General features: G+C 45.7%; 2 protein-coding genes across 3 annotated transcripts in view; one reads left to right on the forward strand and one right to left on the reverse strand.

Annotated features, from left to right (window-relative positions):
* Nucleotides 1-7,877, reverse strand: PRDX1 (peroxiredoxin 1). Its single transcript, XM_068141616.1, has 6 exons — nucleotides 7,772-7,877; nucleotides 4,891-5,007; nucleotides 3,763-3,916; nucleotides 3,379-3,501; nucleotides 1,885-2,015; nucleotides 1-384 (listed from the first exon to the last, which is right to left on the reverse strand). The coding sequence occupies exons 2-6, from the start codon at nucleotides 4,994-4,996 to the stop codon at nucleotides 299-301; spliced, it is 600 nt and encodes a 199-aa protein (XP_067997717.1). The 5' UTR covers nucleotides 4,997-5,007; nucleotides 7,772-7,877; the 3' UTR covers nucleotides 1-298.
* Nucleotides 7,878-12,600: 4,723 nt separating this feature from the next.
* Nucleotides 12,601-15,593, forward strand: part of AKR1A1 (aldo-keto reductase family 1 member A1) — a 28,234-nt gene continuing 25,241 nt past the window's right edge. Inside the window, exons 1-2 of one of the 2 annotated variants that reach the window (XM_068141613.1) lie at nucleotides 12,609-12,708; nucleotides 13,538-13,749. The gene's annotated coding sequence lies outside the window, so the exon portion shown is untranslated. Of the gene's footprint in view, nucleotides 12,709-13,537; nucleotides 13,750-15,593 lie in introns of both variants that reach the window. The other variant, XM_068141612.1, reaches the window with a different exon arrangement.

The raw sequence follows: 15,593 nt of genomic DNA on the forward strand, positions 1-15,593 counted from the left end.
TGCTTTTCCACAAGTTTAATAGAGTTACAAAAGGATACCACTGCTCTATATGCAATACATGGCTAGCCACATGCACAGCATTGTCACTAAAGTCAACAGGGCTTGATGTACAGATACTGATCATTTAGATTTTCTATGAAGGTACTGTCAACAGAACAAACTTTCCTTCAAGTAAAAAAGTTACTGTTTATACCTACAGCATGATCCCTTGACTTGGATGCAATGACTTAGTCAAAGTTCAGTAACTGATGCTTGTTCTTTACGTAAGGCATACTAGTTTCCATCCAAGACTGGAAGTTTATTTCTGCTTGGCAAAATACTCTTTACTTTTCTGAACATCAGGCTTGATTGTGTCACTGCCAGGCTTCCAGCCAGCTGGGCACACTGAAATGATAGAAGTGTTTAAATTATAACAGCTGCTCCTGCAGAGCATTTTACACAGTAAAGCAACAAACATGTACACATATTTGCAACATACAGAAGGTGCATTTCCATTTGTCCACCAGGTAAGGGTACCCAAGGAATCAGGTGTAAGCCCATGGAACAGCAGCTCCTTTACACATGCACCCCCCACACCCCTGCTTAGAAACTTTATGGAAGCTTGACAGCAAGGTGACAGCTTGACCAGCTCCAGCACTCAAGTCAGAAAGGCTTTACTACTACAGCACTTCTCTCCTTGGATCCAGGCAGGTCTATGTTCTCCTTATCTTTAAATCAGCTCTGGTCCCATTCTCCAGTTTATTGGAGAGGAGGAAGAATAGTTAAGATGTCTTTAGTTCCTCTATATGGCTATCAAAAGGCCACCACAATGCAGAGTTGCAAGGCCTCAAAATTGCTGTAAAGCCTGAGCAGCATTTTTTTGGACAGTCCTCCTTGTCTACAGCTATGCAAGGTTTGATGCTTGGGCCACACAAGACTGGCAGTTTTAGCTATAACATTCTCAGCTTCCAAGTGTTGCTGCACAACTTATTTTGGTCTATCCTGGTTTAGACAAGACTACAGCCCTAATTCTGGAGGAAGCACTATTGCTAGCTTTTGGCTACTCTAAGGCATAGTAAACTCTAAGCTTCATTTACATGAAATGTGACTGCTCCACCATCAAGTATTAGGAGTGTCTTCTCAGCTGAGAGATTAGCATACAAGTTGAGAAGCACTGTCTGTCTTCAGGCTATAGTACAACCACAGCAGCAGCTTGTTTTATTGAAATTTGCCATGGAATTGCCAGTTCTGAAGCAAATTAAGCATGACCAGCAGCAACACATTAGTTAATGACAGCTGGAGACTACTAACACCTACAGAGCAGTTGAGTTTCCACAGCCTGGTTTAAACTTCTCATTTGCATTGCCCTTTTTAACTCCTGCAAAAGTGACCAGCCTCAAACACCTTATTACTCTTGAGCTATGGGCACAAAGACCCCCACCCATTTTCTCCTCACTACACATGGGCACATTATCAGCAGGCTTTCTGGGAATTTAAGTGCTTTGTCTAACAGACTGTATAAAACACTGCATTAGAACTGATGGTCTCCACCTACTGTACCTGAGAGCAGCCTGAATTCTGTTCACCCTTGCAGGCTAAGTTATTACATGCTCTTCATTTCTGCTTCAAGTTGAGACAACTGCTGTGTGCTCAACAAGACATCCAGTACAACTGATTTAAGTGGCACTTCAGCATTAGCAAGTACTCAGTGGACTAGAATAAATGTAGCACTGCACTATGGCACCCTTCAGAAAGCAGCTTTACAGAAGCAGGTATGTTTAAAGAGGCACAATTACTTGCCCCACACAGATCAATACATGTACTTCATACTTTTCAGTAAACCTCAGTTTAACCTGCCTAGTATTCTCCAGGGGAAAAAACAAAATGAGAATGAAGAACTCTTACCTTCTCCATGCTTATCTGTAAACTGGAAAGCCTGGACAAGCCTGAGGGTTTCATCAACAGAGCGGCCAACAGGAAGATCATTGATTGTTATCTGCCTCAAGATCCCCTTGTCATCAATTATGAACAGACCCCTAAGAAAATCCAAACAGCCCTAAGTTAAACACAGCATTTCAAGACTGATTTGACTGGAGCAAGTTTCAATCCCTCAAGTTCAGTATTCTGTTATGGCAGTCAGTACTTACAGAGCCACTAACTAGATGACAACTGACACCTGCAGTCTATGCACAGCTCTAAAACCTTAGCAGCTGAAAGACTAACACTCAGCAGGAACTAGAGTCAAAACACTAATCCAGGAAAGAAATGGTAGTAGTAGGGGAAAAAAAACCTTAAGACAAAACCCAAAAAACCTCACCACCACCACACTGAAGAGAAACCCAGGGGAAAAAAAGTGAATTGCAGAGGTGTTCTTGTATTCAAGGAAAAAAGAATACACAAACAGACTGCTCTCAAAAGACCCCAAACCCAGCAGTGGCTCATCAGTTAGTCCTCCAAAGTCACACTAAGAGTTAGAAGTTCAGCTCCCTCAGCTACTTGAACAGCTGAATTAGAAGTTAAGGCTTGGATTTCACTCTGTACTTCAATCATTAAATATCTGTAATCACTCTTGTAACTACATAGGTCTTACATTGCCAATGTTTACAGAGGCTCACCTGGCATAAGGCTCCTGCACTGTGCAGACTCAAAGGGAAGTAGTGCAGAGTTATATAGCTTAACAAAACTGTGAGAAGTCTCAACACTAAAGTGAGTCAAGCAGGATCAGTCCTTGGCGTGTTTGATAGCTTTAAAGTAGTTTACAACTGAAATAGTTTCAGCTTGCTACAGGCATTCAAATTTATTCAAGCTCTGTGTTCATCTGACATGCTCCACATGATTGCAGCATAAGACTTTCAACAGCAAGTTGTGGCAGGCATAAACATCCCAGTGAAGGCTGAACCTTCTGAACTGCTAAAAGTTGCAGGGTTTGAGGGTTGAGACATTGAGGGATAGGGAAGCCAAGGCTCTTCAATTAACAGACAAAGCCCTCAACCAGCGAAACAGCTGGGTGAAGAAGTTTCTGAACCACTGACCACATATGCCCAGATCAGATTTAACTAAGATACAAATGGAGTCCTATCAAATTGAGACAGTCCCACTCAGAGCAGCAAGTCTGCAGTCAGAGAGTCTCCCCTTAGATCAGGATGCTGCCTAAGGTAACTCCTCCAAAGGCTGGGAGCACTTATCTTAGGCAAGTGACGTTTCAGGTCGTCACCCCCAAGACTTCAGCTTAAGTTGTCTGGGTAGTATTAATTCCATTTAATTGACATCTGAGTCCGTAGTTTACTAATGTCTGTTGGGAATGCTAAACAGCTCTGATTAGAATAAATCTCATTTTCAAGCACATGACTAGTCTCATTTTGAGGCTCTGCAATACAAGTTTACCTTCTTGCATATTACCTGTATGCAATACCTTCATCCTCTTTCAGTACTCCATAATCTTTGGCAATGGCACGGTTTGTGTCAGAAACCAATGGGATTTTCATAGTGCCCAAGCCACCTTGTTTCTTAGGAGTATTGATCCTAAAAGGAGGAAGTTTAAGTGTTAACAATATGGACAGTTCAGAATAAAGTATAAAGGACAACAGAAGCTGACCCCTTCTGGAATGTTGCACTGTCTGCCATGAGGCAGCAAAAGAACTGAAGGGTATGCTCAGAAGCACCTGGCATCACCGATACTTCCGAAGTGCCTTTGATACTTCAGCAAGCAAGTCTGAGTAAACTCAAGATTCAGTTCCTACAAGAACTGAGACCAAAGAAGTAAGTTAAAAGGCTGATTCTTACCAGGCAAGGTGACAAAAGTGAGAGTCAACAGAAGCTCCAATTACTTCACAGTTAATTTTCTTGAATTCATCAGCTCTGTCACTGTAGGCAATAATTTCAGTTGGACAGACAAATGTGAAGTCCAGGGGGTAGAAGAAGAAGACAACATATTTTCCTAGAAGAGCAAGATAACCAGTGAATCTCTTGCCTTTTTAGGAGCTGTCATGTTCAGTACCAACCATACAAATACTGATCAAGATTAAATGGCAAACCACAGATGCCTCTATTTTAAGCCTTGCTGCAGAGGTGGTAAAACCAAAAAGCACCTAGGGGATTTACACTTCAGCCAACACCATTTATAACACTCTTCAAGGCCACTCTAAAGCTACTAGTGCAGAACCCTACCTCCACTGGAGTCTCCAAAACCAGTGTCAAATTTGACAGCAAATGCTTATCTCCTGGATCTACTCAGGGGCCTGCCCAGAGTACCTAACACTAGAAGGCCCTACAGTTGACTGCTAACGAGGTGCAGAAATGCCATGGGTCCAAAAGGTTACAAGCCAAGGAGGTATTTTAATTGAGCAGGTGAATATTCTATACCTACTCACCACCCTCAGGTGATTTGAGGGCTACAGCTTCATGAGAAATGTCTTTCTAAAGCCATCCATATTAATACTTCAGCCTTTCCCTTTGGTTTCAGTAAGCTTTTTGGCAAGGCAAATATTTTGCCAGTATTCTAGAGAAAGGAACCTGGTTGGTGGCAGGGGGAGGTGGGGAATACATATGTATTTAAAAAGAAATAAAATCTACTTTCCACTGACAGCCTACAAGTGAAGTCTTAACTGTCCCACATAGTGTGGAGATGTTACAACAATCTCATAGCATGACAAAGTAGCCTGATCCAAGATTAGTGTTTAGAGGAGTTTTACACTAATTAGCAACAATTATCATAGCTGCAACATTCAGCCACACTGCTGACAGCTTCCCAACAGCTGACAGCCATCACTGAACCACTGCCCAAGTTGTGTCTTTCAGCCTGCTGCCAGGTGGTCATGACCTGAAAGCCAAAACAAGGTGTATTCTTAGATGCCCTCCACTCCTGCCTATGGCCAGTTATGCACATGTAATTAAAGCAGCATGTAGGTTTACCTTTATAGTCAGAGAGTTTGATGTCTTTGAATTGCCCATCTGGCATCACAGCCGTGGCAGTGAAGTTAGGGGCTGGTTTGCCAATGAAAGCATTTCCTGAAGACATCTTGATTTAATCTGGATAGGAGTTAATAACACCACAGTTTAGATCATATTACATTTGCACATGAAAACTAAGCATTTACTCAAAGGCCCTTATCAATTTATATTGAACATCAAAGACAGTTTATCAGCACTTGGTCTTACAACACAAAGCCTGAGTTAAATTACTTCCTACTTTGTCATCTGGGCAGTTCAGTCAACACTATCATTCCCCCCCCAGTGAAGCACAGTAAGGTACAGTTCAACAGTCACAGCCTAGACAGCCAGATCAAGTCACTATAGTACTCACTAACTCTTCCTGTTCCAATTTTGGATGGGTTAGAAGTCTGGGTTACAGAACTTTTGAGGAGGAGACCCTTGTTCAGTTTTACAGGGGAATTGAAGACCTTAAACATTATCTTCCTGTTGACTCTCCAAAAGACCTTTTCTTAATCCCCAGAGAAAAGTGCTCTGCATGACTACACTTTCAAACTATTATTTCTTGGTTTATTTGCAACCGAAAAGACTCACAGTACACATGCTAATTATGTTCCATGTTAACAATTACAATTTCACCAGGTCTTAATTCAGTACAGCCATGTTTTTTTCCCTCCTCAGGTCGACTGAAAGAGCAAGAGGATATACAAGGACAGGAGAATTCCATTTCTGGCTGTCTGCCCTAGAAACCAGTCATTTGCAATACGCCCTGCTGTCTGACCACATGGTCTATCACTTTAGAATTCCACTTCCAAAAAGGTAACTTCATTAACACTGTTTCGACTCACAAAACCTCCTTGAAAGTGATTTAACTCAAGTTGTTCTACACACTAGCTATACACATGCACTAGCTGCCTTGACAAAGCCTCTGCAATGGTAATACAAGCGTTGCTAAGAAAAGCTGAGAATCAAAGATCCTTCCAAGCCCTGCCTGCAAGGCACCGAGTCCATTCTAGAAAACATTGAGAGCACCACATCTTTCAGCTCCTTGCCCCTTGCTAGCCACAAGCCATAAAGCATTTAATCCAAGTCTAGTGTTTTCAGCAATGGTTTTACCTTCAGAAGTTTCTCTTGCATACCCTGACAGTTTGCAGTCACTAATTAAGCTACCTTTCAGTTTTCATTTTGAGAAGTGCCAACGTGTTCAGCATTTCTAACTATCTATTGCAACAAAGCTCTTTATCCCCATATTCATTCAAAGGTTTAGTTTTCACCTGCAGCGGACTTAAGTTGTAAGATCAAAGGTGGCCAGAACTACAGATCAGTCACAGGACTGCACTGAAACAGTCCAGCAGAAAGACATAGATAATCCCTCTGCCAAGCATCCCATGTAACCATGAACACATCTGCAATTCTCAAACCAGTTCTGTAAGAGGGACAAGCCATTGCACAGTATTTATTTGAGATGCCTCCAACTACTGAGCTTCACCACTAAACTGTATTCTTATCCATTACTCAAGGTCATCCTTTTGCTCAGCACCATGCCAGTCCTTCTGTTCCATTAGCCATTGCCTGAAGTATTTTACTAGGTATTCCATGCCAAACAAAAGCTGGCAGACTGATCTTTGCTACTTCCCTTTTCTAAAGCTACAAGTTATTGCCCCTATTTTCAGGCAGTGTGAAAGTCTTTAATAGTGGCAGGAGATTTCAGCTGCCTTGTACTACAGCATATGCCTTCCTCAGAAACCTGGCAACATTTCCCCTTTTCCCCCCCCACTGTGTTCTCACATATACTGCTTAGATTTTAGCCACATCATTTCCTAACCAAGAGAAACAGACCACAGCCTCAATGTGATTTCCTTTCATTCTAGGGAAAAGGAGAATGGGCACTGCAGATAAAGTGCATTTGAATCAGGTCAGAACAGCTTTCTGCTGCTCACAGCCACACGGCCTCAATTATCTTCACACTGCAATTATAACGAGCCAGGCCTGTACTCCTCGCTAGCAATTCATAGCTTTAGGACACCTTGAGCAAAAGTGAAAGGTCACTTCAACACACGCCATCAGCCTTCCACCTTGCTACAGTCAGCCTCTCACATAAACGCGGTTAAGCTGCTGCGCTGCGGTCAGATACTGCCACTGCTCTCTTCGGTCCCAGCACACCGCAGACAGCTACACGCAGACCACGAAATGCCTTCTATAGCCCAAAATGCTCCGGAGCGAGATCGCAGCATCCACCTGCGCAGAAGGGCCCTGCACTGCTCAGCGGTGGCGACAGCTGTGCCCCTGCACGCTCCCTCACTGAATCCCCCGTTGTGTTTTACTTTTGACGCCCGCGCAGCGAGCCGCCGCCCCGCTCACCGCTCGCCCGCCCGCGAGCCACGGCCTCCAGGCTCACAGGGCTGCAGGCGCACCGCGAGGCGGCTCCGCGCCCGGCAGCCAAGCTGCACACGCCCCCCCGCCCCGTTCCCGGAGATCGCCCCGCGGCCCCTCCCCGTGCGGCACGGCCGGGAGAGCTGATAAAGGCCTGAGCGCAGGGGCGAGTTATCTGTCCGCCCCCCACGAAAGAAAAAAAATAAAGAAGGCAAAAAAGAGGCAGCCCCCAAAGAGCCCTTCCAGGGAATGAGGGAAGTGGTGCGGTGGGATACAGAAAGCAAGAGCTCGCACTACAGGCTTCGTTCCAGAGACCATCCGCGCAGAGGGGGAGGGGACAACAAAACACACAAAAGGAATTGGTGAGGGGGGGAAAAGAAAAAAAGAAAAGGCAGTGCGCAAATCCCGATGCGAATGCCATCCCGATACCGCTCCGCGACGAGCGCGCTCCCACGGCTCTTCCCCCCTGTCCCCCCCACCCCGCACTCACACGAAGCCGAAGACACACAACAACGACAGGTCCCACGAACTGCGGCAGCTTTACCGCGCCGCCCCCTTTATAGCCGCCCCGCTCTCGCGAGGAGACGGGCGCGGGAGCTCGGGACCGGGACCGCCACCGCCCCCCGCCGCCGCCTGCCAGGGCAGCGTGACTCGGCACATCTGCGGCCGGTGCCAGCCGGCCCCTCGATAGCGGGGTGGCACCGCTTATCGCTGCGGGAACACGGTCCCGGCTGTGCAGAGCAACAGAAGACCGTGAGCAGATGGAGATAACTCTCTGGATTCGCTCCAGGGAGATGCTGTGGAAATATCCATTGTGACGGCTGTAAACAACGGGAAGGGGATTCGGTCGGCTTGTTGCAAGAAGAAATTACCTTTTTTTTAAATGCCTTGCTACAACCAAATCGTAATTATTAGACGTCATCAAAGAGGCAGAGGATACACAGGGTTCTGAGGGAAAATAAGAGAGCACTGGTGTGTCATGAGCAGAGTGGGAGTTTGCCATTGGCTTCAATCAGATCGGACCTGCTAAGAAAGCAATGTCCATGTGCAGTGCTAAACACTTGGGGCCATCTCTGTTCTGTCACTCTGCAGTAATAACTTCCTCCTCAACCCGACAGTAGTTCCCAGCGCTTTCATTGACTCCCTATGATTCTTCTCTGTCAGTGGAGGACCAAACCAAGTAACACAAGTTGGCCATAAAAATCACAACTAAATTAAGCTTACCTGTTAAGTTCAGGAGCAGGATGGAAACTCAGAAGAAACAGTCGCTCACTTCAGGGAGTTTTGCATCATTCCCAGCGTGAAGCTTCTTTGTGTTTGTATCCAAGGCTGAGCTGAAGCAGTGTAATACTTTTTGAGGACTAAATCCAGGATTTAGATATAAAAGCTTTGTAAGATAGTAAATCCCAAATGCCATATTAATGACAAAACCTGCTTGCTTTAGTCAAATGTGATAAAAATGCTTGCCAGCTGATTTTTGTCTGTTTTGCAGTTTACACTTCTGTTTCTTCTGTCTGCTAAAACTTGATTATAAGTTGTAATTAAGAGAAAACCACATAGGATTGACAAACTTTACATGTTTATAATCTACTTCACTGTGTAGCGTTGCTGGGTGACTATGCCCATATGGTGATTCACCCAAGAGATGTCTGATTTCAGTCCAGATGAAATCACTCCTTAAATAATCATTGCGAAATAACATGTATATATGCACTCAGGAAATAAGTCTGTGCTCAGCTTAACACTGCTTCTGTTTCTGTTACAGCATGCTTAATCTTTTACAGAAACAGTTTGTAATTCGCTTAATATCAGTGTTGTGACAATAATTGAGGTCTGTGAATTGACACGTATATGCCTACTTTGCAGGCCAGGAACCTGTGAACAAATTAACCCCTGAAAGATTAGGCAGTCCTAATTAAAGCCTCTAGAACAATGTAGCCTTTCTGCAGCTCTGGTATGTTTACCAATAGACAAAACAGTAATAACTTTCTCATGATTCCAGACTCCTTTAAAGCTTATGATGCTCATTGCTCACACTTTCAGATGCATAATACACCCATTTTGCACAGCTGCTGCAAAGGAGTTCATTCCAAGTTTGTGCCTTAAGCATTGCATTTCCATTCATATGTCCATGGCCTCATTATTTTTGATTAGTTTCTGAGGTAGTCTTTCCAAATATCAGTTTCTGCAGTGTAATGTTCTGCTAAAACAGCTACCAGACAGGATCAGCTTGTACCGGATTAGCATAGTGTAGACCTCTTTGCACCTATCCATACAGCTATAACACAGTAAGAAGTTTAACAAAGGAGAGCCAGCCCTGTAGTGCCACAGCACTGAAACTATCCAAAGATTTACAGATTGGTAAGCATGCCAGATTTTACATGTATCCTCCTGATCACAGTATCTCCCACATACCTTGGTTGGGAATGCATCCCCATTATGAGAACCCAAACCCCTGCTGAGTGCAAAACCAAAGAAATCAGAACACTACCACTTTCGATTTTCCACACATGATGTCAGAAGAGAATTTGGGGATTTTACCTAAGCGTATCCAGGACTTTCATGGAATAAGGTGACCTTAGCTGAAACAGCAGTGTGAACTGGGTTTGGGCAATCCTGGGCACACACCTTGAGCATACACACATCTGTTCTGCAGCAGAGAGGATCTGTGCATGCCCTCTAAAGACAACACTTCAGGACATTATCACGTATCTTCTGCAGAGCTGAACTCTGCATGTGAGGAGGAGGTTCTTCACCATGAGAGTGGTGAAACCCTGGAATGGGTTGTCCAGGGAGGTGGTTGAGGCCCCGTCCCTGGAGGTGTTTAAGCCCAGGCTGGACGAGGCTGTGGCCAGCCTGATCTAGTGTGGGGTGTCCCTGCCCATGGCAGGGGGGTTGGAACTAGATGATCCTTGTGGTCCCTTCCAACCCTGAATGATACTGTGATACTATGATGTGCAGAAAGCCTTCCAAATCCTGGACTTACTGTATACATATGGTACCATCAGGGCCACAGTAAAAACCTGGCCATGTGGGGACATTTTAATATAATATACACAAAAGTAAACTGGAAAGTCAACAACCGACATGATCCCAAGACGTGGGGCAATTATGCACAAGCAGCTGGTGAACAATAGCGTTCATTAAAGCAATTACATGCTACTAAATATACAACGCGTGTAACTGCCTCCCTTGTTTTGCTCAAGTGAAGACTGCAATTCTAGTTAAAATGTCTTGTATTACCTCTTCTCTGCATGCATTTTTTTAATTAACAAACTTTATGTTCAGATAACCACTGCCTTTTGATGACAAATGTCTTAGCCATCCTTACTTCAGTAGCCCTGAAGAGAGAGACTTGGGGGTGCTGTTGGACAAAAAGCTCAACATGAGCTCTCAGTGTGCACTTGCAGCCCGCAAAGCCAATCAGATCCTGGGCTGCATCAGGAGAAGTGTGGCTAGCAGGTCGAGGGAGGTGATCCTCTCCCTCTACTCAGCCCTGGTGAGACCCCACCTGGAGTACTGTGTCCAGTTCTGGAGCCCCTATTACAAGAGGGATGTGGAGGTGCTGGAACGTGTCCAGAGAAGGGCCACAAGGATGATCAGAGGGCTAGAGCACCTCTCCTATGAGGACAGACTGAAGGAGTTGGGGCTGTTCAGTCTGCAGAAGAGAAGGCTCTGAGGTGACCTAATTGTGGCCTTCCAGTATCTGAAAGGGGCCTACAGGAAGGCTGGGGAAGGACTTCTCAGGATATCAGGTAGTGATAGGACTAGGGGGAATGGAATGAAGCTGGAGGTGGGGAGATTCAGGCTGGATGTGAGGAGGAGGTTCTTCACCAGGAGAGTGGTGAAACCCTGGAATGGGTTGTCCAGGGAGGTGGTCGAGGCCCCGTCCCTGGGGGTGTTTAAGACCAGGCTGGATGAGGCTCTGGGCAGCCTGATCTAGTGTGGGGTGTCCCTGCCCATGGCAGGGGGGTTGGAACTAGATGATCCTTGTGGTCCCTTCCAACCCTGAATGAAACTATGAAACTATGAAACTTTTTCCTCCCTATTACATATCAGAGGCTGAGGTTTGTTAAACTATTCACACAATTCAAGCATCATCTATTTTCAAACGGATTTGCGATTGACAGGGCCATAAAAATAAATCAAACCCAGCAGTGTTTCCTCCCCCTATATTCCTTCCTCTTCTCAAATTTCTGTTTCCTGTTCCTTTTAACCGTCTTGCCCTTGCACTCTTGCCACTTTCCTGTGTTTTGTCTGAATGGGTTGCACGCAGGAAAGGCTGATCATGTGAATATGCCCAAGAGATTAATTAACAGTTGTGCCTTTGAGCCTCCTGAGTAATTCAAGTCCAAACAGCAAGAATCTCCAACAGAATTATCTTTCTGGAAACTCACAGCCTCTCCAGAGCCCTGTTGGGTATGTATTTTGCCCTATTTTTGATGTTATCTTACTGTTTTCAAATTATGAATATTTATAAAGTAGGTACAAAAACGGAAGTGAAAGCTGGTTAAGATTACACATACAGTCCCGTAAGCCTAGAAGTCACTCAGTTACAGGCCTGACTACAGTAGCAGGATTATAACTACCCAGAAGGAAGCACTCTACTGAAATCAGTCCGCTTTAATCTTGCTTTCACTCTTGCACAAATAGGGAAATACATTCTTGTGCACCTGCAACAAGAGGAGTCCAAGTCCTCTGCGAAGTGCTGTTTCTCTTTGCATGCCTTTTTCCACCAAAAGTGAAGGAAAATGAACGCAACTGGCTTTAGACTTTCCCTGCATTCCTATTATTTAAGGATGCAAATAAAACTGGGGAAATTCCATCATTCTGCCAGTAACAGCCTCAAGAGGCCAAGACAAACATCAGACAGGGAGGCTCTTATGTAAACGCACACAATTCACGCAGTCCTTATTTGCTAGCTTTGCCATTTCCCTCTCCGTGGCGCAGGCCATCAGATTTATCACTTGGGTACTCGGCGACAGATGGGCGAGCCCGGGCTGCCTGAGCTTCCAAGAGAAAAGGAAAGCCGAGCAGCACAGGGCTTAGCCGGGTGCAAGCCGTGCCGAGGCGCTTCAGCCCCACATGGCCCGGTGGCAGCCCCACGCTGGGGATGCAGAATCTGCAGGAGCCCCACTAGGTCATGGGTCCCTCCGCAAACCCTCAGCGCTGGGTGCACTATTGGTTGTTTTTCGGGAGAACCACCCCGTGCTGCTCCGGCTGGGTCACGGACGCCTTGCCTGGCACAGCCGCAGCGGCAGCCAGCGCGGGAGGGTACAGGGTACAGAGCACCACAGCCCCACAGCGCGGCGCCGGAGCGGAGCGCTCGGTCCGGTAGCAGTCCTGGCCGGAAGCGGAAGCACCGCTAGCGGCAGTAGTAGAAGACAGAGGTAGCGTAGGCGGGAGATCTGTACTCGGCGGGCGCGGGTGAGTACAGCGGGGGATGAACGAGGCTGGCGGGCTCCTTATCGCCCCCCGCCGCGGGCGGACTAGCCCTGGGCCGCCCCGATAAGGGGCAGGTAGGCGCGCTGCCGTCTCCGTGGCAGCCAGGAAGAGGAGGTTTAGCTCCAGTTGTGGGGCTGAAGCCGTTCCGTAGTAGGCGTTTCTGTGTTTGCAACGTGTTTGCTCTCTATGTACATTCATTCCGTGCATATTTATGTCTGGTTTGCTAGCGGAAGTCTCTATGCTTTATATTACAAGTCAATCGTATCCGTGGGTGGATGCAGAGCTGGAGTTGACATTCCTTGTTATTAAAACATTCTCCTAGCCAGGCCTTTGAGTTACCCTGAGCTTTAATTATTTTATGTGAATGTGGCAATCGGTAGGAGTTATTAAGCCAAAACCACATCTTACATGTCCAGCATTACTTTGCTTCTGTGTTTATTTTTTCTTTTGCTTGTTTGAAAGGAGGCTTGGAGCTTTTTAATGAACCCAATTATGGTAGCTAGCAGGCACTCTGGTTCTCTTGCATCTCCTTGTTAAGGGAAGCATCTCAGTGGAAAATATTAGTTACTGTATTTTCTTCCAGTGTTTCTAATTCTGGCCTGTTTCCAGTCTTCCAGAGTCTGTAGTTCATCTCTCTTTGCAATGTTAATATAAAACAGCATTGCATGAAGCAAGGTGGTGGTTAGAAAATATGCTCCTGCTAGTTGTTGATTAAACGTGTACCTTGTCTTCTGGGTCGAAGTGCTGCCTTCAAGGTGATTGTGCAACACACTTGTGTAAAGCATATGGGTTTCTCATGTTTGTGTTATAGGTTAATGTGAATCAAAAAAAGCCTTAAGTCTTCAGCTGCAATAGAATAGAATTAACCAGGTTGGAAAAAAACTTCAAAATCATCAAGTCCAACCCATCACCCAACACAATCTACTCAGCTAAACCTTGGCACCAAGTGCCTCATCCACTCGCTTCTTAACCACTTCCAGTGATGGTGTGAGAAGATACCAGTATTTAGGCAACTCAATTCAGGTAAAAGGCATCTACCAGCGTGTAGCTGACTACAAAATTGCTATGCCAATTCCCACTAGAATGTTTTTGTCATTGTTTTTCTTCCTTTTCTGCTTCTTGCCCAGAAAAAGAGACACACCCACAGTTTGGTTCACTGGTGATGGCCTTTAGCAGTACCATCTGGACTGAATACATATCCCAGTGCAAATCCAGAGCCATGGGTTTATGTTTAACTGCACTTTTGCAGCAGGAGGTGCTGGTCTGTTACAGCCCTGATAAGAAAGGCAAATGCCTCTTGTTATAGCTAATTGTACAAAGAAGGAGGATAGTGTTGATAATCTTAATTCCCTTCTGACCCCTGAGCTGTGCAGCTTTGAACACACCTCCTCCAATTCATATGCAGCATGTTGTGCAGACCCTGCACAGAAGGGATTACTCTCTTTCAGTTGCTGGAGCTGGTAGGGATTCTCCTAGAGCAAAATAACTCTATTCATCATTCCTGCTGTCAAACAAAGGATGCTCCCATGAGAACTTCCTGCTTTTTTAAGATAATGGCTGAGGACACACAGGTGGTGTAATTGCAGGTACTATGTGGGAGCTGCCTGCAGGCTTCCCTTTCACAACCAGCTGCTGAGCTTATCCTGCAGCTGTGGGTTGTGTCCTACAGCAGAGGCCTCAAGGCCACGCTGTTGTAACTGAAGTGCAGCACAAGGCAAGCTTTGGACCTGCTTAGATTAACTGTTACATGGATCACTGAGTACTTGGTGTTCAACAGTCTTCGGGTCAGGATCACTCCAACTGCTCTATTATATCTCCATAAAACAAGTGCAATCTTTGGTGTCTGCTGTCAATCTACAAAAATAAGGCTTGAGAAGCTAAGCAAGAAACGTAACATAAACATCCTGTGTGAACACATCCATCAGCTGGGTCTCAGTTATCTGAGGAAAATGATAAGAACGTGGAGAAGGCAGAGCTATTTCGGGGTAGCATGCTGTGTGAATGCTTTGCTTTGAAAGCATCCCTTCTTCCTACACAGCCATTCAACTGACTTTATTTTTTCCCTTAAGGAAACAAATAATGTAAATGATTTTGGACACAGCTGAACGGTGGAATTAGCTTGCTCAGCTTCTGATGAAATAAGCTAGCCAGTTTTGGAGTCCATCCACAAGGGCCACAAGGATGATCAGAGGGCTGCAGCACCTCTCCTATGAGGACAGACTGAAGGAGTTGGGGCTGTTCAGTCTGCAGAGGAGAAGGCTTCGAGGTGACCTAATTGTGGCCTTCCAGTATCTGAAGGGGGTCTACAGGAAGGCTGGGGAAGGACTGCTCAGGATCTCAGGTAGTGATAGGACTAGGGGGAATGGAATGAAGCTGGAGGTGGGGAGATTCAGGCTGGATGTGAGGAGGAGGTTCTTCACCATGAGAGTGGTGAAGCCCTGGAATGGGTTGTTCAGGGAGGTGGTTGAGGCCCCGTCCCTGGAGGTGTTTAAGCCCAGGCTGGCTGAGGCTCTGTCCAGCCTGATCTAGTGTGGGGTGTCCCTGCCCATGGCAGGGGGGTTGGAACTAGCTGATCCTTGTGGTCCCTTCCAACCCTGACTGATACTATGATACTACTACTATGATTTCTTGTTAATGGTTTGACCAGAAATGTAAAGTGTGAAGACATGCTGTAAAACCTTTCTCTTGTTCAAAAGCTTTGCCACTGTGAGTAGATTGCTATTTGCAGCAACAGGTAATAGAAGATCTTGCTGGACCTTTGTCCTGTTGACTTTCACAGGGAAGATGCTTGAATATCACGGTGCTAACTAAACAGGAGAGAGAATCCCACTCTCAAGAGTGACCAGTGACTTTGCATAATCTTTTAT

The sequence above is a fragment of the Melanerpes formicivorus genome, unplaced genomic scaffold (genome assembly GCF_026170545.1).
Source record: "Melanerpes formicivorus ecotype bairdi unplaced genomic scaffold, bMelFor1.0.p_v2 SCAF_7, whole genome shotgun sequence".
Taxonomy (NCBI): Eukaryota; Metazoa; Chordata; class Aves; order Piciformes; family Picidae; genus Melanerpes; species Melanerpes formicivorus.

What these genes read in the sequence shown, in the direction of transcription:
- PRDX1 (XM_068141616.1), bottom strand. Translation starts at nt 4,996, where the DNA reads ATGTCTTCAGGAAATGCTTTCATTGGCAAACCAGCCCCTAACTTCACT. An exon ending in CAAACTCTCTGACTATAAAG is followed by an intron (nt 3,917 to 4,890) that starts GTAAACCTACAT and finishes TTGCTCTTCTAG; the next exon opens with GAAAATATGTTGTCTTCTTC. An exon ending in CACTTTTGTCACCTTGCCTG is followed by an intron (nt 3,502 to 3,762) that starts GTAAGAATCAGC and finishes TCCTCCTTTTAG; the next exon opens with GATCAATACTCCTAAGAAAC.